Consider the following 23708-nt stretch of genomic DNA (forward strand, 5'->3'; position numbering starts at 1 on the left):
CTGCACTAAGCAGTTATTCCACAGATAAGTTTTTAAATGCATGGTAAAGCATTGCATCTTAGTATTTAATAATTGTTGTAGAAGCTGATATTTCAATTTGTGGTGAACTAAATGGGAGAAAACAACAAAAAACTAAAGTGATACACCAATGTATATATCTCTTTGTGTTTCCACCAGGAGTATGGTGGTCTTGATGGCTTGTCCATGTCTGATGTTGTTGATCTGGTGGAACAGAGCAGAGACGCTCTGGATGATGTTTGGAGGCAGACTGATTTTGAGCCTTATCCAGAAACACGCATGGTCCGACTCATGGATGTTATTGGTGGGACTCTCTCACACATACACAAACCAAAACCAGGAAATGAAAACAAATATATGCTGATGCTGTTTTTAGGAGACAGTGTGGGTCACCCTGTCTACGTCACAAAGATGACAGAAAAGCACATCTTTTGAGAAATGAAACTGACTTTGTTTTCCAAGGAATTCCTCAGTATACACTACCTACTGTACATACTAGTACTGTCAATCAATTAAAATATTTAATCGCGATTAATCGCATGAATGTCATAGTTAACTCACGATTAATTGCAAATTAATCATGCATTTTCATGGAAAAGTGGATAGGCTTGCTTTGTGCAAATGTTTTTTATTGAAAACAACGTGTACTGTTATATTTCACACTAACATTCTCACTTTGAGCAGTCATTCACATTTGAATGAATCAAATCTCACACAATTTAATACTGTCAATAAACAGATTACAAAAAATAAATACTTGTTTACAAAAAAGCCCCTTCAACAACCCTTTCTAAGGGATTAAAACAGGGTGATACAAGATAAAGTTACAAAGAGCACATCATTGTAAACTAGGATTCAGCCTATAGTGCAGTTAAACCATGGCTTAAACTTTCCTTTCTTAAGTTTCCTCTGAACATACAAACAGTCAGACTATGATGCTCTTCTGTTTATTCACCAGAGGCTGATCAACCCAGCCTCTTATTTCTCTCCAGAAACAATGAACATTACTTGGCTATGGCCGCAGTAAGCTTGTTCTTAGTTGCGGTATCCATATGCCTCCGTCGAAAGCCATCCATTGTCGCCTGGTTTTGACGAGGGGGTGGCGGAGAATTCACATTCGCCGTGTGTTTGGTCATCAAGTGGTATTTCAGACTGGATGTGCTACGGTGATAATTAAGTTCACACCGACAATACACACAGATAACTCTGGTCTTGTCAGTCGAGTCACCTGGCAACTTTTTGAAACTAAATTTTCCATTCAGAATCTTGTTCGCATCCATTTCGGCGTTTCACGCTTGACATCCACAAAAACCTGTAGCCTACTCCTTTACAAGCAGACAAGACCAAACAAGTGCGTGGGGCGTGCCTATTGTTTTGTTTCCGGTTTACAGTCAGATCCTGTAGTTTCTCTTACGTTACTAGCAACCACAGCTTATAAAAACTACAAGTTCACTCGGTCACAAAGAGCGTTAATCTCGCCATTAAAAAAATGACACTGTTAAAATTGATTTGTGTTAATGCGTTAATAATGCAATATTTTTGACAGCGCTAGTACATACACAACATGGCTTGTCAGTAATTAAATGTTTATCGTCTTTCCTTGTTGTGCTTGTTTGTGCGTACATGTACAAGGTGGAGCCCTGGGAAGATATGTGCAGAGGAAGCTCAGCGGTCTTAAAATTTTTGAGGAGCAGTTTGTATCGGTGAGAGAGAATTTGAGAACAGGTGTCGCCATCTGTGAACAGTGGGTGCTCGCCTGTGAGCATCTGACCGGACAGGTATGAAAGAGTGCGCTGGAAGATAAAAGCATGCGCAAAACCATTGCCTTTTTTGTCAAAATGAAACACCTCACTTCAATTCAAGTGGAAAAAAATGCGTTTCAACAATCTGCATCTTGTGAAATAAAAGTGAAAAGGAGATCATCAGTTTGAGTTTCGTAAACACTGAAAACAGATTTCATTTTCCTTTTTTTTTTTTCTCAGGTATGGAAGAGACATGCCCCCCACCCCTGGAAAGGAAACAAGCACTGCCCGCAAACTCTTTATTGCCTTGCAAAAAGATTAGATGAGGTAGGATATGGCTCTGATCCAGGGTCAAAGAAACACTAACTGGGGAATAGACATTATTTAATAGTGTGTATTCGTCCTTTTCCATGTGACACAGTGGTTGCATTGCATTCAGTGTTTAAATATACTTCCAAGAAAACTTTTAGTTGTCCTTTCTTTCCTTCTGCTTCTTTGTAAATGTCACGTGTAATTTCCATTTGATGTTTGATACTCCAGAACAAGGAAGGGAAAGTGAGTCATAGATAGACTGATAAACACACTGACCTTTTTACTTTCACAACATTGTTAAATATGTAGTAGTCTTTGTTAAACACCTTATTGACCCAGAACCTAGCCCAGTACATAAATTGTGAACTTCTGTGGACTCAAAGGAGCCTTTGGAGTGGGACAGCTTCATCAAACCATTATGACAGGATTTGTCTTAAAATGCGAACAATGAACGAGTGAGACCATGATTCAAGACTTTAGTTGATAACCACTGTTACATACATACAATTGGCTCTTTCCTCTTTCCAATAAATTGTATGATTTCCCTTGTGGACATATACTAAATATGGGAACTATCTAAAAGCTGCCCTGTTAGTTTTTTCCATCAAAGGTTCCACATGAACATTTGTGGTGTGTCTCCCACACTCATTTCCACAGCATCTTAGAATTAGTCCTGCAGTCCAGTAAGTCACAAAATGTTGACTCGTGTGAGCCTGATAACCGAACGGATAAATAAAACAGAGGACACAGATAACATGTGAATACGCTCTCTCTGTTTATGTTTACCAGGTGGTGACTCTCCGCATGGTTCATGAGAAACTGCTGCGTCTGCTACCAGGAGGGAAACAGCAGGCTCTGACTTCAGATCGTGTTTTTGAACCCTTCTCTGGACTCAACCCTCTGCACTACAACCCCTACACTGAGGTTTGTTGTGGGAAACTGAGTGTGTACGTGTAGTTTGCAGGGTGCGGGTTCATCTTTGCTCATCCTCGTCCTAAATCGGCTTTGATCCTGTATATAAGCGTCATATATGTAACGATGGTTATCTGGTCATTTTAATTTGCATCTCCTATGTAATCAATTTGGACATGCCCCTTTAATTTAGAGTGCAATGTTTTTTGCAGCCACTTTGGAGAGCAGCAGTGGCCCAGTTTGAGCGCCTCATGGCTCCGTCAGAGCAGGAGGTCGCTGGCAGGCTGAAGAGCTACATTGGTGACGTGCAGGACAATCCACAACAGGTAGTGAAACACAGAACTTCAGCTCAGCTTGTGAAATATTGTGGGTGGGTCTGTGCTGATATAGGAACTTACCGTATGTGCCTGTGGGTGTTTGTTTGTTGTCTAGCTGTTGCAGGTGTTTCAGAAGCACAAGGAGTTAATCAGACGTCCCACCATCAGCAAAGAGCTTCAGTCGGAGAGAGAGATCCTGCTGGCCAGACTGCTGCACTACAACAAAGGTACACAGTTCTGCCTCAAAGCACTTTCTTCTGTCTCAGAAAAAAGTGTGGCAGTGAGTTATTGTGTCTACACAGGGAGCAAATTACATACAGTAAAAGTCTGAACAAACCCAGTTCATGCTCTGGTGTTCTTATACTTTAATGCAACTGCTGAATAGAATCACTATTAAAGAGTTTCCTTTCCCTACTTTGGTTGAAGCACTAGCTGCTCATCCACAGCAAGTGCCTCGGAATACAAGTGTTAGCTGAATACTTCATTTAAAAATGATGTGTATGATGGTCAGTGGTGACACATTGATGTTCCTCATCTCTCACCCCTCTCTACTACTTTGATTTTCTTAGGCCTAAAGACTGATTTTGAGAGTCGTTGCCATGGAGGCCCTGGAGACAAGTCTGGGCCACTCATTGGCAGGAACCTCCCTGAGGTGGTCAACAAAATTGTCTGGGTCCGACAGCTCATACACAAGGTAGCTTTGTGTCCGTGTCCGTGGTGATGACAGGAAAATGACTGGACTGCATGTCCTGGTCGGTTGTGTCCTGGAAGATTTCATCGTACTGCACAAATGGGAGAAATCCAGATCAAATAGCTGTTTCTGGACCTTTTTTCTTTTATATTCCTCTGCTTGCATCCTTACATTAGGTTGAGGACTCAGTCCGCATAGCTGAGGCACTACTGTCAGACCTGTCTGGGTTCAAAGGGTTCCTGCATTTCTGTGATGACCTGCTGGAAGTTCTGAGGGCGTATGAACAGGAGCAGTTCGAGGACTGGTCAAGAGATATTCTGACCGGACTGGGCGATCCAAAGTCAGGCATCAGGTCGGAAAAACTGAACACAGACATACAAAAGACGCTCAGAGCAACATCTGAAATGTTCATCGTTGTCTCTTTCAGCACATTGATCAAGGGCACTTCAGTTGCAACAGGTGCTGTATTCCTCCAATCTAACTCTTCCTCTGTATAGTCTCCAGGCCAGCAACCGTGTGATGGACCTGGACCACGTGGATGGCAGGCTGAAGATCCAGTATTCAGACAGATTGGTCAGCCTGCACAGGGAGGTCAGGCAGCTCTCTGCCTTGGGCTTTGCCATCCCAGCCAAGATACAACAGGCTGCCAATACTGCAGACAAATTCTACAGACAAGCCATTGTCCTGAAACAGGTTAGAGGTCAAGATACACAAATATTCTCTTTCCTCACATATTCATTTATTTCTGTCTCATTATTTCTGTTTTACTTTGTCTCAAGCTCCTATTGTAACCAAGTGTTTTGCCGTTGTAGGTGGCCCATTTCTACAACACCATTGACCAGCAGATGATTCCCTCTCAGAGACCTATGATGCTTGGTCTTGCCCTGGCCTTTGAACAGGTCATCAAGGTACTGTGCACAGCTGGAAATTAGATTTTTACTTTCCTTACCTTGTTAAATATTAAAAAATGTTGTTATGCTAATTATTGTTTTCTATAAATGTTATAAAGAGGGAATCAGCAGGTGGTGACTCACCAGTGCCTAATTATTATTTTGAAAGGCTGAAAAAGAAGTATGCTCCTTTTCTATGCCTTAAAGTTTTTTCATGAAAAAGTATAGTAACTATATATTAAGAATTTTATTTAGCACAACATATTTTAAACAAAAAACTTACTTTAATTGTGCCTGGCATTGATTTTGTATCTTGTACTGGAGATAATCTTTCTGCTTTTCTTTGTCAGAATCCTCGTTCTCAGTCGAAGGATTCAGGCGGTAAACTGCAGATCACTTGGGACAACCCCAAAGAGTTGGAACTATACATTACCAAACTGCAGTCTGCTGCTGAGAAACTCTCCACCGAGAACAGGAAGCTACGCAAATGGCACACTGACTTCATTGACAAGGTTGCGGCATGCCGTTATGTGTTCACCTCTGTTATTTTACTAAATGCTGGAATACACTAATTTGCCTTACTTGTTGCAAGCACATTTCTTTGGAACCATAATCTGAAATTAATAAAGTATATAATAATAATGTTTTGGTGTGAGATTAGTGTTTTAAGTCTTTCTCTTCTGTGTATTTGTTTGCACACCTCTGGGTACATTTCTCAGGTGGTGACACTAATGAATGTGGACCTGCTGAGACATCAGCAGCGGTGGAAGGACGGCCTTCAGGACCTCAGAACCGGCTTTGCCACTCTGGAGGCTCAGGTATTGTTTATAGTCAAGAGTCTGAATAAAAGATTTCTATATTCATGACTGTAAAGATTTGAAGAAAACAAGGAAGTTCACAAGGGAGCTCTGTGGTTAGTGTGATTATCATTGTAAATGAGTACGATTCAAAATAATTTTAGTGCTCAATACTAAGCTTTTCATTGGACATTACACAACCTGTGTGACGAATCATAATTCTCTTCCGTGTGTGTGTACAGGGTTTTCGGTCTGATGACATGAGGGCATGGCGTCAGCACTGGAACCATCAGCTGTATAAGGCTCTTGAACACCAATACCAGACAGGACTGGAGGCTCTGAATAAGAACCTGCCTGAAATACACATTGACCTCACTTTCAAGTCAGTACACAGACTTTCAGTTGTCCAACTTTCTGTCTCACTCAGTTGTGTCTCTTCTCGTATTCCATTTCTCTCTCTGCCTTGTAACTCTCCTTGTGTGGGTGGTCATCGTTTTCTCTTCCTCTCACACATAGAAAGTATTTTCCACTCATCTTGAACCAATAGCACTTCTGACTTTCCCAACCCCAAATTCTTACTCTTGATCATTTCACTACTTCTCTCTTTGTCTATTTTTTTAATTTCCCGCTCCTGGATTAAAGAAAAAATTCACCTTTTTTCCTCCGCTTCTTGTGAATAGGCAGGGCCGTTTGCAGTTCCGTCCACCATTTGAGGAGGTGCGAGCACGCTATTTCAGGGAGATGAAGCGGTTCATCTCCATCCCAAACCAATTCAAAGGGGTCAGTGCCCAGGGGGAGGAGCTCATCTTCAGCGTCATGATTGATAGAAACGCGTCTGGATTCCTCACCATCTTCAGCAAGGCCGAAGACCTCTTCAGCCGCCTGCAGGCTATACAGCACAAGTTCAAGGTGCCTGAACAACACAGATTTTGACATTAGCAGTGGTTACGACTAGACTGTTAGTCAACAGTTGTTGTAGTTTAGGGTTTGTTTCTTTTTCTACGACTCGTCTTTTTTTGGCTTCACTGTGATGCTGTTCCCAGCACTGATCCATATATTCAAATCTTAGCTGATTCGTTTGCTCACTGAAGCACTACAGTGGGCCACTGCTGCGCTGTTTCTTTGAAAGTGTGCAACTTGGATTAGTCATGCTTCTCTATTTATGTACTGAAGCTCTGTTTGTTTTCATTGTCAGCATTTTCCCCCTTTCTACTACCCTGATAGAACAGCAAGCACAGTCTATTGTCTTTTCCCCTCTGTCTGCAGCCATGCATATCTAAATTGTAGGGGGAGTCCCTAAACACCAGACTTCTCTTTTAGCCCCCCTCCCCACTTTACTTCTGTTTTTATCTAGTCATCTATGTGTTGTTGTTGCATGTAGCTTTTGTCAAAGACCCATTTAAAATCAGGAAATGTGTACTGTTCCCAACTTCTCTCTGTGCATGCACGCTTGTGTGTGTGTGCATGTGTGTTGTAGGAGTGGGTGGTGCTGGGCCAGGTGGATTTAGAGAAGTTTGTGGAGAAGCATCTGAACTCTGTGCAGGACTGGGAGAGAAACTTCAAGGCCCTGAAAGCCAGAGGGAAGGAGTCCGAACGTCTGCCTGGGTACGCATCACACATAATAAACAAGTAAATAGAACAAATTATACCTGTTTAATAGAGAACCAAACACAGCCTGAAGGTAATGCAAAAACAACATTAAAAATGTGTTAAATGTATAGTACTTTTTAAAAATACATATTTGCAAAAGAGCAGAGAGCAACTAAAACATCAGGAAGTGTAAGATTTAATCTATCATCACACCATCATCCACTAATAAGACCCAAATTCTCAGCCTTGAATCTCAGAGTTCTTCTTCAGCCATTTGTAGCTGATTTCCCCGAGCAGGATAAAATGTTCTTCTTTGATTCACTTCAGAGTTTTGGTGAAATCACATGTTCATTGACACCATTAATACTGGGAATTTACGCTCTCACAGCTGATGGGCACTGATTCACTCCTTCCTTCTCTGTCAGTCAGGAGAAGGTAGACTGTATTACAGTCAACTGTGAGCCTGTGAAAGCTGCCATCGATGACCTCATCCAGAGGCTGTTTGACATGCTACTCTCATCACTCAGGAAGTCCATACAAGGTAAAGACAGGCAACCTTGACTGTAGTAATATGAAGTGTTATATTATTTTGTGTGTGTGTGTGTGTGTGTGTGAGAGATACATATAGGTATATCCATGCCTGTATAATATGCTGACTAAATTCCCACTTTGTTTTCTCTCCTTTACACCACTAAAATTCCATTTTTCAATGAAACTGTGTAATATTCACCAATCACAAGCCAAATCTTTCCCTGTTTCCCTTTCTTTTTCTGCTTCTGTTTATTTCATTTTTGTTTTTCGTTCTCATGCCCAGCGACGTCCACTTTGCTCTTACTTTCTCTTTCTTTCTTTTAATTTGTGCTTGTTTTCTTCCCTCCTGCTTGCAGGCCACACACAGGCCATAGACAGTTTTGTTTCAGAGGCAATGGAGGCCTTGTGCACTCGACCAGAGAGCATGGAGGAGATTGGGGCGGCCAGTGGCAAATACAGCCGGATATTAGCCCGCAAACCCGAAGTAAGACACACACACTCCTGGGGCCTCATTTATCAACCATGTGTAGAAAAGGTTCTAAATTTGTGCGTAGGATGGACATTTAGAATGTGGTAAGTACAAAAAAAACCCTGATTTATCAAACGTACGTATGCACAGCTGTAAGTACTCTCTGATGATAAATCCCACCTGTTCTAAACCACCCTGCTTGTGTGTGTGTAGGATCATTTGCATTCAGAAACGCCTCCAATTGACCATATATGGTAGCAGGAATCCCTTCTAAAATGTGTGGATGGACCTTTCTCCTCTCTGAAATCATGGCAAAGAGGGCGACGAAAAGAAATTTTACCGACACCAAGATGGAAGTACTGGTTAGAGAAGTGGAGGCACATCAGAAAATACTATTTTGGTCACTCATTGCAGGTGCTACCAACAAAAGAAAAAATTTGGCTTGGGAGAAAGTAACGGCTGCAGTTAATAATGTTGGGTGCACCGGGATGGCTTTGGTGCATTTTGTCTCACGCTCCAACGCTTGAGATTGCTGAACACTGTGACTCTTAGTGCGATCTATTTGTAGTTTCATTGTTCTACCACCAGGTTTTGTGCATACGCATGGTAAGAATCGTGCTTATATTTACAGATTTTTCTACACACAGCTACAAGTTGATAAATCCCATACTTTGCATGGGAATGTTCACACGCACACTTCTGTGCGTACACATGGTTGATAAATGAGGCCCCTGAACTCTGCCTAAGAGCTTTCTGAATGGTAATCCTAATTGCTTGAGGTTTGTTCAAATAGATTTCTCCTTCCTGCTCATTCAGCATGGTAATTTTAGAAATAAAGCTTAATTTTTCTGCATTCACTCGAATCAAAGAACTGAAAATGTGTTGCTTCTGTTTTTGACTTTTCACTGATTTCATATCAGTGTGTAACCTGTGTTAGCCATAACTACTTGCATGGATTCATAAATGTGTGGTCCTTTTGCTTTATGTCTTGTTATGTTTTTGATGCTTGATATAACAGTTTCTTGTAATTCCATGTGGGATGGGCCAATTGTACAACTGTATATTGTATGTGTGTGTATAGATCCTACCTCAGTTCCAGTGTGCTGAGGAGAAGAACCGCTTGCTGCGAGCAGTGGCTGGGGCCGGCCTGGACTCACTGTCCTCCCTGAGGGCCAAGTGGGACAAACTGGAGCTTGTCATGGAGAGTCACCAGCTCATGATCAAAGAACAGGTACCCCAATCACCATTCTTTTTTGTCCCTGGTTGTGTTACTGTGCTACTTCATTTCCTTCTCCCTGTCCCCCCCTCAGGTGGAGGTGATGCGAAGTAATGCCGCTGGCCGTATCAACGCCTACAGGGCAGATCTGGAGCGGTTTAAGGCCCGCTGGGACCAGCTGAAGCCTAAAGATGATATGCTTGAGAGTGGGGATCACGCTGGCCTGCTTGCATGCCTCCAGACCATCAGGGACAAGCAGCAAGAGTTCCAGGAGCTCGAGCTTGTGCGAAATAAATTACTGTAAGTTCTTTTTATTATGCCAAATTTATAGTTTTTTCTTTACAGAGAGAGTCATGACAGCTAAGCTGAACCCCTGTAAAAGCCTACTTATGAAGTCCCACATTCTATTAACTAGACTGACTTTAGCACATGTATGTCAGGTCTCAACACTGTCACAGAAACGATGTGTGTGTCTTACCCGTAGTTCAATGATAACATCTCAACGCACTGATGAGCACTGATGAGTCTCTTCTCTTAGTGAGGACTGCACCTATTTTGACCTGGAAGCTCCAGATTTCACTCTGGCAGAAGAGACAAAAAGAGACATGGAGGAGTACAGCCAGATGTGGGGTCTGTTTGAGGAGTGGCAGCAGGGCTTCACAGAAAAGGCCCAGGAGGACTGGATCACATTCAGGTAGAGGCTTATGTTTAGGCCTGCGGTTGATGGATATCAGTTCTCTGAAATTTGCACTGTTCTTATGTTTTTGATCGCTACTCTGTGTTTGGTTATGTGTTTCTGTTTCTGTTGTGTTACAGGAGTAAGATATATGTGTTTGAGGAGTTTCTGTTAACATGGCAGGACAGACTTAGGAAGCTGGAGCAGCCTACTGCCATGTCTGTTAAACTGCAAGGAGAAGTGGATAAATACAAGGTAGACTGTAGTGCTGTTGATGGATATATCTGCTTTTCAGTTTGAGTTTGTTTGTTATAGAGGAACAAGGCTACAAGACTCACACATGACTCTCAAGCAGGGCTTAGGCTTCGTTCCCACCAAACGCCTCAAATCGCGCCTCAAATGAAATCGCGTCGCGCCAGACGCTCCAGTTTTGACGCTGGTACAAAAACCCCTTGCGGCGTCATCGCGTCGCGCAACAAGCCCGCCTAACAACAACATTTATTCCGCCATTTCATTCTCTCGTCGACCACATCCGTACGTCAGCACGTCGATGACGATCTCAACGCTGATAGGCTGTCGCGGCGCGTCTTCACGCGAATCCGCCGCAAAAGTTCAATAATTTCAACTCGAGCGATGAAGCGATGGCGCGATGGGGCGACGCAATGAGAGCGATTTTCGCGGCCAACGCGTCCATCGCGCCGCGCAATCGCGTCCATCGCGTCGCCCGGCAAAATGACACTTCAAATCGCGTCTTTGCATTGACTTTGTATGTAATCTTGCGGCGCGATCTTGTTTCATCGCGTTTGGTGGGAACGTAGCCTCAGAGGCTACAATGCAACAGTTTTGGACAATTCAGCTTCACAGAGTGTGTAAGGGTGTTAAATGTTCAAATCATCAAATTCAAAAGGGCTCCTCCTTCAGGGCTATAGATTTGTTCAGAACATGCCGTGGCAGTCAACCTTATGGAATATATGTTTAGCATGTAAAGACATTTCTTTAACTGTGGCACAAAATCAAAAGGATTCATCTTCTGGGGAGAGCAAATGTCACAGTTGTGAATATCTAAATTTTATACACTTGCAAAACAAAACAGAGCATCAGTTTTGGAAAAACAGGAACACTATACAACATATTTTGCTAGTTTGTAGTTTTTGTTTGTACATTTATTTTCATACTTTTTCCTCTGCACATCTAGAACATGGTCCCAGTGCTGAAGTATGTGCGTGGGGAGCACCTGTCCCAGGACCATTGGTTGGACATGTTCCGTTTGCTTGGTCTCCCAAGAGGGATGACTTTAGAGAGACTCGTCTTTAATGACCTCCTCGGTGTGGCAAATACCATCACAGAAAAGGCCTTGGAGCTCAAGGTATGCAATTTTTTTTTCCTTGTTTTCATTGTTTTATCACATATTTTATTATTTTTTTATGTTAAGCAGTTTGTGTTACATTTTATACATGAATTGTGCTCTATAAATAAAGTGTATTATTGCACACACAGACTCATGCAGATACATATATACTGGGTGGAAGCACACTATTGTAGGGACGCATACTGGTCTTTTTAGGTGTGGGATGATGATTGATAAAAATATGAATTGTTATGGTTACCAACATTACTACAGTAAGTGACTAAGAACACTAGGGGGCAGCAGTAAGCAAGAAATTGTGTTTCTACAGGAAATGTTAAGGACGTGAGGAAGACGAGGACCCAGAATGCAGAGAGAGTTTTGACACAGTTTATTGATCAAAATAAGCAACAACCAAAAATCACCTTAAGGGAAAAAATGACAGGCAGGCAAAAACCGAAGATCACTGCTGGGGGAAAAACTCAGCAACCACAAAAATGAAGAGAACAAAAATCTCCGTTAGGGAAAATGCAGCTCAGGCAGACAAAACCCACAGCTGGGGGGAAAAGCTTCAGCACATAAAAAGAGAACAACAATTCATTGTAGTGAGGGACTACTGTAGCACAGCTCATGTGAGCAAACCAAAAGCACTGGAGAAGACTACAGACTCCTCTTCCAGACATCAATTATGTGAACACATCTTTCACCACATCACACTGAAATCTTGCACTTAGATACGACACATCAGTTTGGGAGAAACTGCAGGTTTCCTCCTGGTGTTTTGAGTTTTGGGGCTCAGCCAACCTTGTTGTTTTAATTTACTTTTCATAATATACTTTACAGTAAAAAACATTTTTTTTTCTGTAATACTTAGGCCATTAAGAAATGATTAAACTAACCTGCAGTGTTCTGATTCTTATCAGAGTCATTCAGTGTTTCTATTTGGTAACAATATGTGTATCGAGATAATTTTGGAAGATTGAAATGAAGCTTCATATCAGCACATGCCAAGGTGTTTCTCTCATCTTAGATTTTCAGTGCCTTACACTATATTTTTCACATAGTTAATTTATTGAAAAATTGTCTAAATTTTGCGTGTGTGTCTGCTTGCCTTTAGGACCTGAACAGTCGTGCTCAAGCAGAAGTGACAATCAGAGAGGCGCTGAGGGAGCTGGATTTGTGGGGAGCTGCAGCTACCTTCAACCTCACTGAGTATTCAGATAGCAGTAGACGCACTATCACCCTCATCAAGGACTGGAAGGATATCGTCAACCAGGTAGAAATACAGGCACACAGAAACAAGCAAATACGGACTGTCTATAACCACAAAGCACAGACTGTCACAATGAATCAGTGTTAGTCTGAGGCAGTCAAGTAAATTACAGTTTATTGTAACTGGTTATCGTTTTATTAGCCATACTTTGACCATGACTCACTTGTATAATGCCCACTAACTGCTCTCAGCCAAACCCAGCAACTCAAGTTTTGAGTCACTTCCAAACACTATCTTTTAGCTTTTTACACCAGATTAGTAGTTTTTCAGGATTTTATGGTTTAACTGGACTTCTTCTTGATTACTACATCTAAACTGGATAATTGAAGTACATTAAATCCTAGAACAGTCTCACCCAGATGTGACTGCTTCAGTGTATTCTAGCTTATTTTGCCAAGTTGCTCCACCATAGGAGGGAAACTGAAGAAGATTTCTCAGCCTTGGTCAGCTAAAGAGAGAGTTCCCTGAAGTTAAAGGCGGGCTGAGAAAGACAAATTTAATGTTCCTGTGACAGAGACTACAACTTGTCACACCACAGTGTGAATTTCTACATTATTCTACTGATGAGGTGCACACAACAAAAAAAACCCAGTCCTAGTTAGAGACTGTTGCAGAGGTGAGGTTGCTTAGTCTGCTCTCTTGACATTCTCCCAGCTGCATACCTTGAGGAAGTCTTTGCAAAAATAGTTTCTGTTCTTGCTCAACTTAAATACACAGTTGTTGAACCCATTTTGAAGAAACCCTCTCTTGATCCAAAAGTCCCGAATTAGCTGTTCTGTTTACCGCACTGGCACAAGCTGTATGTACTTTGTGAACAGTTTTAGTCATGTTTCAGAGCAGGTTATGGTTCAGAGATGACTTTTCATAACGTTATTAATGATCTACTTCTGGCAGCTGCCACTGGATGCTGTTTTCCCTATTTTTACACTGCCTGCCTTTTAGTTTTAGAATTGATTTTAAGATGCTACTGAACTCTTCTACAGCACATCTGTGCCTGGTTCCTGAATTTATTTTTAAGTTTTCTACTAAACAGGTGCAAGTGTGCTGGTATCTTGTGGACAACCAGATGTCCTGATATGGTACAGTGTAAAGACGGTAGTGATACAGAGAAGGCAGATGATACAGATACAGCCTGATTACAGAATGACAGAAAACAAAATTTATCTAAAATGGTCTCTAACTATTGTGCCTCTGATAAAGGTGAGAAGCAAAACACTGAGCATAAAACTGTTTAATTAGATAGTATACAAAAGTGAAGTCTGCATGCAGAGCAAAGCTTTTGAAAAGAGTTAGCTGTTGTTGTCCATGTGCATGGTTGGAATGGAGTTTAATAAACATGATTTCAGGCAGCTCAATTAAAAGAGCTCACTTCTAATGACCACTCAGTAAAGAGACTTGGAAGGCACAAAAACGCAGTCAGGAAAGTGCAGGCATATCTACAGACACCATTAAATGAATAAGGATAAGCAAACATTTGGTTTATCACAGCTTTGTGTCCATCCAGGTGGGAGATAACCGCTGTCTGCTGCAGTCTCTGAAAGACTCTCCCTACTACCGCAGCTTCCAAGACAAGGTCAGGTCAAAGGCTTGAATCTATGAATACACTTTTATCATGCTTCATTTTTATCTTTGGGAAAAGTAAATCTTCCACAGACTTCCTGTTTAATGCAGATGCAACATGTGTCAACTTAACAAATGAACTGCTGTAATCTTGTATATTTGCATGTTTTTTGTTATTCGTGGTTCACCCACGTATCATGGTTTACAAGGCCTGAATGAAGCACCAACTTTCGATGTTTATCCAGGTCAGTCTGTGGGAGGTTCGTCTGTCAGACTTAGACGAGTACCTGCTGAGTCTGAATGCCATCCAGAGGCGCTGGGTTTATCTGGAACCTATTTTCGGACGAGGGGCACTGCCCCGAGAGGAGGCCCGCTTCAAACGGGTTGATGAAGACTTCAGGTACTGTGTGTGTGTGTGTTTGTGTGTGTCACATCTAGAGCTGGAGAGAGTTATGCAGGTACAATATAGATCTGTTAAATTTGACATTTTCTTTTTGCACAGTGCACATGTTTTGATGTACTGTTCATTTTCTGGTTGAGTTCCAGGTTTATTATGGCTGATATTCAGTATAACACTGGGATGATGTATATAATTTATTTTACAAAGTGTGTTTTATGCACATGCAGCAACAAAACACTTTCTCCATATGTGTCACAGGTCTATAATGTCAGACATTCAGAGAGACAACAGAGTTGTTTCTCTGAGCTTAAGGGCAGGCATCAGAAACTCTCTGGTCACCATACTGGATCAACTGCAGCGCTGCCAAAAGTCACTCAATGAGTTCCTGGAGGTACATGCACATGTGCATTTTTGTGTACAAAGACTTCATATGTATAATTTGAGTTGTCTGCATTGCAGCTTTTGTGTTTTTTCTCGCAGGAGAAGCGCTCTGCCTTCCCACGGTTCTATTTCATTGGAGATGATGATCTGTTAGAGATTCTTGGTCAGGCAACCAACCCAACGGTCATCCAGTCACACCTCAAGAAACTCTTTGCAGGTCAGAAACCTCTGTTTTGTTCTATTCTATGTTCTGTTGTTATTATGGTTAGCTCAGTTCTCTTCTCTCGTTGGACAGTGAAGGTAACCTGCATGTGTATTATCTGTGCAGGCATCCACAGTGTTGTGTTTGATGAGCAGTGCCAGCACATTGTCGCAATGTGTTCCTTGGAGGGAGAAGTAGTGCCACTGAGAAACCTCATACGAATCTCCAACCTCGTGGAGGTAAAGCTGTGCAGAGTTTCATGTGAATGTATGCACTTTTTGCCCTGTGTGGGATGATTTTTTTTCCATATGTTTCAAATAGAGCATATTGTATTCATTTTTAAATCAAGGATGCATCACTACAATGTATTTTATGTTAATCTAAGAGTTGTACACACTGTTTTCATATATATGTGTGTGTGTGTGTGTGTGTGTGTGTGTGTGTGTGTGTGTGTGTGTGCGTGTGCGTGTGCGTGTGTGTGTGTGGGGGGGGCTGGGCATCAACTGTTTTCCTTCTTTTCAGGTGTGGTTAAGTGAGCTGTCGGTGGAGATGAAGGAGACTCTGAAGCACCTGCTGTATGAATGCGTATCAGCAGGGAAGAAAGGGGAGGTGGACCCCTCACGCTACCCATCACAGGTACACACACATGTGGTTTCACAATCCATATGTGCTTCAATGTACAATCTCTTTTTTTCTGAATATTCTGAAGGGCTTTTGTGGTCACAGAATATTTCTTTACAGGCAGTTCAACTGGAGCAATACCTTCTTAATTACTCTGAAGGGTCTGAACTTTTTTATTTGTGCTGCAGATTCTGTGTCTGGCTGAGCAAATCCAGTTCACTGAAGATGTGGAAAGAGCTCTAAGAGAGCAAAATTTGCAGCAGCTGGAGCTGGAGCTCAATGCCAAATTAGAACACTACACGACAGTGGACACCAGCTCTGATGACAGCGCTAACACAGGTAGTTCAGTCAGTGTGGTTGTTTGTATGCATTGGTGAATATATGAGTACTTTCATGCAGGTGTAATGTGTCCCAGAAAGGCACAAAATATCAATATTACCAACTGTAAATAAAAATCACGTCCTTTAGGTGATGTTGAACAATTACTACGAGACAGAGAAACTTGGCCACAGTCCCTTCATTTCAGCATGGGCAGCCAACCGTTGCCAATTAGGGACAAGGTTCATCTAAAAATGTTGATGAAGCATAAACATAAAGTACTTTATTTTTAACTCAACACCACTCTTATTTTGTTTGAATTTGACCCCTAAGTACTTATGTAGTCCTTGATTATTTGCAGAAAGCAGCTGATGTACTGAGTTTAAACTAGCCATAGCTGTTAGCTAACTAGCAGCATACACACTGACTGTGTTAGCTGATACACAGTGTGTGAGGGCTGTGTGACTGACAGCTTGTTTTGGCATTTTTCTAAACATCTGCAGGATGCCAGTGGCCTGAATGTTTTCATGCATGTTGAATAAAAATAGCTAAATAATGGGAGGGATGGTATAAAAAAGTGTCTTTGCGCAGGTTGTGTAGGTTAAATATACAACAAACCTTCTTACCTCATCCTTAAATTTATTCAGGCATATGCTTCATCTCTCTGTGCTTGGAGTGAATAAACTCTAATCACAATTGAGCATATTATTCAACACTGAGGGGATAAAACAACTTCCGATGTGTGACTGATGCAAATCCAGACAGAGTCAGCTGAGAGAAGTGGTACCCCGTGTGATGTTTTTGTCAAGGGGTCATTTAACGTTTAGACATATTTGCAGCATGATAAACGATGCTCACGATGTTGCCCTACTCTGTTACCCCTATTTATTTCTGCGATAGACCTGTTTTATCTCCTGCTTTGTTTTGGCTGCTAATCACATCTCTGATACTATTAACCTCTCCAAATTGGCTCGCAGTTCTTATAAACAGTTGCTACTTGACACTTGCTATTTGTTCCACTATCACATTCCCTCTTGTGATGTTAATGATTGAACTCTGATCAAAATCTCGGGTTGTTACTTAGAGCTGAGAGATTAATGCCAAATGACTGCCCTTGCGTGAATCTCTTGATAGCCAGTCAGACAGAAGAGGCCGCAGAGGGGCAGTACCCTTTAAAGCTGCAGATGCAGTGGCTGGCAGGCTAATTTAATGGCTTTGGGCAGAATATATGGCTACATAAAGCATGACAGCAGAGTTTTTTTCACTGAGCTTGAATTTGTAAAAAGGACTTCTAAATTTAAATCAAGGTTTCTTATTCATGCATGAGATGAATAGCTCCCCCATAACCCCGGTAGCGGCATCATTTCATGGGACATTGCTGCCAAATTCCAAATTTCTGTGTCGTATGAAAATTTATCTGTGAAAGCAATGCTTGTTTCTCTTGCACAAAAAGCTATTGGGGTCATTTTTCTTCATCAGTTACTTATGGGCTTTTGGACATAATTGCAGAATATCAGATATTTCAGCACAGAGGCTGTTACATTTGCTGATAATATAGTTCATTTCGTGACTGTCTTGCGTTCAAAACTCCACCAGCCACACTTGAAGTAGTACTCATTTCCATGATAACGTCTCATTAAATTACTAGCTCCCTTAAAACAACCAGGTAGGCTGAAGAGGCTTCGGAGTGGCAGTACTGATTAAAGCAGCTAAAGTAATGGCAAGAAGGATAATCTAATTACCCAGTCTACATTAATGGACCATAAAGCCAGGCGGGGAGTGGGAGCCATCTCCCCTTTGGCACAGAGACAAGACAGGACGGTGTACATTTGCAAAAGTACTTTTTTTGTACTTCTGCTGCTAGGCTGACATCACTGATCCGTCCCTACACACACAGCATTCAAAGCATCTACCCAGCACATAACAACCGGAGCCACTATAATTTAAAATATGGAATCCCAGCTTCAGAGATGTATGTGGAAAAGTAATCCACAGAGAATATTCATGATTCAAAGATCTAAAAGTTTCTGTATGAAACGTACACCCACACTATAGCCCTACTGGATTTTTGTGGGTTGTTGCTGGATTTTGGCTGTAAAAAGAAATTATATTGATTATTTATGTGCCATTGGACCAATCATTGATATGCATATTTCTACGTCTATTATTTAGGATCCCTCACATATTTGTTGAAGTTGTTACCAAGATATGCAATTGAGACTGGTGTTTTCTGTCAAACAGTAAACTAAATAAGTATTCTTGCTTGTTAGTAACAATTACACCATTTCTAAATTGCCTCAAGTGCATATTTCTACACTGGGACGGCTAAGCCAGTATTTGTTGGTGATACTGACATTGCAGAATATCAGTGTGGGTGTTGTCATGTCTGACAGTGTTTTGCTTCCTAAATTCTTGTTCTCATCAATCGATGCACTTCTACATTTTTACTTTCAGCAAATTTCCTTAGAACTGACAAAAGTTCTAAGGAAAGTAAGGAAATGTATCTTTTTCATTACACATGCCTAATAGGTTTGGCCTTGTTTAATACTGTATACAACATTTATGAAAATAAGTATTTGCGTAATTTTACCAATTGTACCATCCTGATATTCATGCATGTCTTCCTGTACAGAGTCCGTTGTCCTGCAGCTTAAGCTGAAGGCTTTGATCCTGGATATTATTCACAACATCAGTGTGGTGAAGCAGCTTAACCAGGCAGGAGTTACCAGCCCTGATGCCTGGGCCTGGAAGAAGCAGCTTCGGTTCTACATGGGAACAGACAAATGCTGCCTCATACATATGGTGGATGCACAGTTCAGCTATACATATGAATACCAGGTGTGTTAGTATTCACTGTTCAAGTGGACACTCAGAAAACCCAGATGTCTGCAGTTAACCTTTATTAGACTTTCTATTAAACATTTTTCTGATCTCTCAGAATGTATAATTAGAAAATAACTCTACATGAAAGCCAGGAAAACAACAAATATTTTCAACCCATTTGTGAGTCATCTAATTTGTGTAATTAGAAAATGTGTATGTTTGCTTGATGAATGACTACAATGATGAATTAATTCCCCACACTGGATGAATTCATTCTTTTTAAATAGACTTACTAATTAGTTGACTCGCATTCATGATTGATATTAAGGCATTGTAGACCATGATTTATGGGTGAACCACCTGTAATGTTTGCTATATAATCAAATAATGTGAAATCCATCAACACGTATCAGAAGTTGTCATGCACAGTCTGTTTGCCACAGTCTCTGATAAATAAACATAGTGCATGCATAACATAGTCACTTGGAAAAACATTCTTTTCTTAACTGAATCCACAACAGCAAATGAGTTATATATAGTTGCATGTGAGAGCATCAGTGTGGTATTATCAACAGCAAACCACTGATGCCACCACAATCCCTGAAGTATTCCAAGATGCACTGTTTTTATGTCCTAGGAATATACTTGAAGTTCTTGTTTTGTACCTTTTGGGGGTGCTGTTTATGCATAGATGAGAAGCACTGAATAGCTTGCTTTATGTCCTCTCTGCAGTTCCTTCAAAAAACACAAGCTGGACCCAGTCTCACTCATTTACATTTTCTTTGCCTGTCCTTCATTTGTTTTTCATTCCTCCCTCGCTTAATCCATCATCTGTCTGTTTGCCTTTATCCTCTGCTGCCCCCCACACCCTTCCCTCACTTCCCCATATCTTTACTTTTGTCTGGCCATCTCTCCGTGTTTCTGTCTGTTCCTTTCTTACTTTATCGCTCACTTTCTTCTCCATCCTACCTCTCCAAGGGGAATGCGGCTAAGCTGGTGCACACGCCACTGACTGATAAGTGCTACCTGACTCTGACCCAGGCCATGAAGATGGGGCTTGGGGGGAACCCTTATGGGCCCGCTGGCACAGGCAAGACCGAGTCGGTCAAAGCCCTGGGGGGGCTGTTTGGACGGCAAGTGCTGGTGTTCAACTGTGATGAGGTATAAAGATGCTCCCAGAGAGCATCTGTATATATGAAAATAATTCAGGGAGCAACACACAATGCAATGAACATATACCTGTATTTCTGCTCTTTCAACTTATGTACAGACACAAAAAACAAGACTAGAGAGCCGGTAATGAGAGCACACGAGAAGATCTTTCTGTTTTGCATCTGTCTGTTTTTCAGGGTATCGATGTGAAATCAATGGGACGGATCTTTGTGGGCTTGGTGAAGTGTGGAGCATGGGGCTGCTTTGACGAGTTTAACCGCTTAGAGGAGGCAGTGCTGTCTGCAGTTTCCATGCAGATTCAGGCCATTCAAGACTCGCTTAAACATCACAAGAACACATGTGATTTGCTGGGGAAGGAGGTCAGAAAATAAAAATAGATTCAAACAAACACATTAATGTTTCCAAGTACTGATGCCAAAAACCAATTACTAAGTATTTCGTGAGCCCACTTTTCCGCCTTTTTACAGCTCTTTCTCAATTATTGTATCTTTATGTTTAATGCACTGGCTTTTTTATATGCACACCGTTCAAGGTTCTACCTTCAACCTTGAGACTGATTTTCTGTCAAATCAGTCTTGCAATCAGTCAATCAATTAGCTATTCATCCACAGTGCAAAAATGGGTTTGGTCATTAATCATCAAGCAATCAGTCAAGCTATATTCATGCTAGCATAAAATGCATTCTATTCTCTCCTCCTCATCCTCCAGGTGGAATTGGACCCAAACTCTGGGGTGTTCATCACATTGAACCCAGCAGGAAAGGGCTACGGTGGCAGACAGAAACTTCCAGACAATCTAAAGCAGCTGTTCAGGCCTGTGGCCATGAGCAGGCCAGACAATGAGCTCATTGCTGAGGTCATCCTCTATTCTGAGGGCTTCAAAAACGGAGAAGTACTGGGCCGCAAACTGGTTGCAATCTTCAACTTGGCCCGGTAAGAATTGGATGGTCTTGTTGTTTTTTTTTTTTGGTTTGGGGTTGAGGTTGGAGGCAGTAGGAATATTACTGTAAGGTTATCACCAGACTGCTCATTCTTGAGTATGTGTTTGACCTGTTTTGTGTTCCAAATTGAATCACGCTGTGGGTGTTGACTTTATTTTAAGTTGTCTCTGACAGTCTATTCCAGTATATTGATTTTGTGCATAAGTTATCTTCTGCCTCCCACCCATTAGCACTATACCCAGTATTACGGTCAATTCAGAGTGCGAGTATGTGTGAAAATGTGCCTTTATTTGTGTGTCCAGGGAGCTGTTGACTCCTCAGCAGCACTATGACTGGGGTTTGCGTGCTCTGAAGACAGTGCTGAAGGCCTGTGGCAGTCTCCTGCAGCAACAGAGGAGGAGTCATGAGAAGGACAAGAGTAAGACCCCCTCTGGCTATTTTTTTTATTTTGAGGTACAATATTTCTGTGAGGCTTTACTTTTACAATAGTGCAGCATGACAGGAAAGTTAGGAGATAGTGGGCGCCTCTTTCGCCATGTCCTCCAGTCACATTCATTGCACAGTACCATAACTTGCTGGGAAACACAACTGCACAATGCAACACATACATAGACTGTATAAAAGCTCAGTGCCCATGCTCATAAATATGGAAAACTTTAAGCCCTAATATGATTTAAATGACTGAATTATATACCATACCCCATACCATTGTTATTACAAACTGTTTAATGGAGATACTGTTTCTAAATGACATCAAACCCAAGTTGGCATGTCTGTAATGGATTTTTTTGTTACTTATCAGCAACACATGCACAAATAGTGATGTATCTGTATTGAATTATTATCCTCCACTATATTGCCCTTCTAGATTTATTGGTGTAGTGCCTCTAAAAATGTTCTCAGTACGTTAATCCTTTTGAAAACACACAGCAGAATACACAATCAGAACATATGTGAGCATTCGTTCTAAACAATTTACCCAATGTGTTTGTAAGAAGTGTCACTGTAAAAATCTTGTACGAGTCCTGTGCTGTCAGTATTGGCAGCTGACAATGAGAGCTACTAACAATTTCAGGTTCGTTTGATGTGTCTTCAATACTCACTGTGAGCTTATTCATGCTTGATAGGTGGAAAAAATAACACAGTAATAAAGTAGAAGTCCATCATTTAACACAAATAGACACAAAAGACTAAATGGCCATTTTACAAGCAGCAGTGGTTCGAATGAAATGATATTTTCGTTTTCAGATGTTTAAAGTTTAGATGTGTTAACTCACCAGTGGCTTTGATAGCCGGACCTCAGTCTGCTGCCTCGTAGCTCCACAGAAAATGGTCGCCACCAGAAAAGCAGGACACTTCAGTTACCAGATACCTAATTTATATGTTACAAGATGATTACAGGACACAAGCCATCACATCTGTCTTTCTGAATTAGCTCCAAAACACCCCCAGAAAGCTAGTATACTAGAAAGTAGTATGTTTAGCAGTAATTTATAAAGTCATTGTTGATTTGAACATCAGCTTCCCGATGAGTAAATCTTTGAAACATTCTGCTCAGCGGTTCACAAACCAAATTACTGAATCAATAATCGCTCAGATATTCCTGATTCTTTGGGCTTATGACAGCCCGCTCAACAAACAGATTTTAACCACAATGGCACAATAGTCATCGCTCTACTGTCATATAATATAGCACACTGCAGACAGCCGAAATTTAAGTTTATCGACATTTCAACATTTAATGGCTACACAAGATTTCTTTTGTTAGTAACTCAGATTCACATATTCATTATTTAACAGTCAGAAAAGTCAAACTAACTGTATTGTATTTACATGTCTTATAATGTCTCCTGCAGTGTAATGGTTTATGTAAAATATCCAATTGTTCCGCAAAAAGAGAATAATCTGAAAATGTACCTTCTGGTCATTTGGTCAGTGTGTCTCTGAAAAGTGTCCCCTGAGAAGGGCTCAAACTGTTGCACTGATAAGCTTCTGACCTGAGAGATAGAAATCTGTAGAGCTGATGAAAAGGATTAGACGATAAGGTGATGATGAAAATTGGACTGGTTTGGAGATGCTTATCCTGTCCCCAACAGGGTCACACTCCAAAATGTTTTGATGGTCTGTGTCTCTATGTGTGGATACCTCTTAAATGCAGTTTGAGAAGCACTACGCATGAGTGTGCTTCAACTTCAAAAGGCTCCATTGACCTGCGCTTTTCTCTATGCACCTGTTGTCCTTGCCCTCTAAATCCTTTAATACAGACACGCCATCAATTGACATTTAGCCCAAACGCTCCCCTTAAAAACTTTTCTTCCCGTGGGCCTTTCATTTGTCTGTACTTTTGTCCTTCTCTATTCTCTCATTCCCATACACTTTGGCAGAGGTCTGATGTTTACCTCTTCAGTACCTCTTTCCCCACCTCCTCCCCCCTCCTTCTGACCTCTTGTTAGCTCTCTCTCTCTGATACCTGGCTGTCGATGCTGCTCTCGTCCCACTCACTGCCCCTCG

At 41.4% G+C, this 23708-nt stretch overlaps 1 protein-coding gene across 1 annotated transcript in view; it reads left to right on the forward strand.

Annotated features, from left to right (window-relative positions):
• dync2h1 (dynein cytoplasmic 2 heavy chain 1) overlaps positions 1–23708 on the forward strand; it is a 101880-nt gene that overhangs the window by 2947 nt on the left and 75225 nt on the right. The window contains exons 6-40 of the mRNA XM_070970225.1: positions 178–322; positions 1651–1796; positions 2001–2087; positions 2862–2996; positions 3197–3310; positions 3417–3528; positions 3871–3995; positions 4169–4344; positions 4490–4685; positions 4805–4900; positions 5233–5394; positions 5602–5700; positions 5922–6061; positions 6360–6588; positions 7157–7284; positions 7695–7810; positions 8157–8284; positions 9351–9500; positions 9580–9785; positions 10024–10179; positions 10302–10416; positions 11357–11527; positions 12624–12782; positions 14284–14352; positions 14585–14739; positions 14998–15130; positions 15220–15337; positions 15449–15561; positions 15845–15958; positions 16132–16282; positions 18894–19099; positions 20063–20245; positions 20434–20616; positions 20966–21189; positions 21500–21615. Of these exons, the coding sequence (XP_070826326.1) occupies positions 178–322; positions 1651–1796; positions 2001–2087; positions 2862–2996; positions 3197–3310; positions 3417–3528; positions 3871–3995; positions 4169–4344; positions 4490–4685; positions 4805–4900; positions 5233–5394; positions 5602–5700; positions 5922–6061; positions 6360–6588; positions 7157–7284; positions 7695–7810; positions 8157–8284; positions 9351–9500; positions 9580–9785; positions 10024–10179; positions 10302–10416; positions 11357–11527; positions 12624–12782; positions 14284–14352; positions 14585–14739; positions 14998–15130; positions 15220–15337; positions 15449–15561; positions 15845–15958; positions 16132–16282; positions 18894–19099; positions 20063–20245; positions 20434–20616; positions 20966–21189; positions 21500–21615 (5056 nt within the window). The remainder of the gene's footprint in view (positions 1–177; positions 323–1650; positions 1797–2000; positions 2088–2861; positions 2997–3196; positions 3311–3416; positions 3529–3870; positions 3996–4168; positions 4345–4489; positions 4686–4804; positions 4901–5232; positions 5395–5601; positions 5701–5921; positions 6062–6359; positions 6589–7156; positions 7285–7694; positions 7811–8156; positions 8285–9350; positions 9501–9579; positions 9786–10023; positions 10180–10301; positions 10417–11356; positions 11528–12623; positions 12783–14283; positions 14353–14584; positions 14740–14997; positions 15131–15219; positions 15338–15448; positions 15562–15844; positions 15959–16131; positions 16283–18893; positions 19100–20062; positions 20246–20433; positions 20617–20965; positions 21190–21499; positions 21616–23708) is intronic.

Source organism: Chaetodon trifascialis, chromosome 9 (assembly GCF_039877785.1).
Source record: "Chaetodon trifascialis isolate fChaTrf1 chromosome 9, fChaTrf1.hap1, whole genome shotgun sequence".
Lineage (NCBI taxonomy): Eukaryota > Metazoa > Chordata > Actinopteri > Chaetodontiformes > Chaetodontidae > Chaetodon > Chaetodon trifascialis.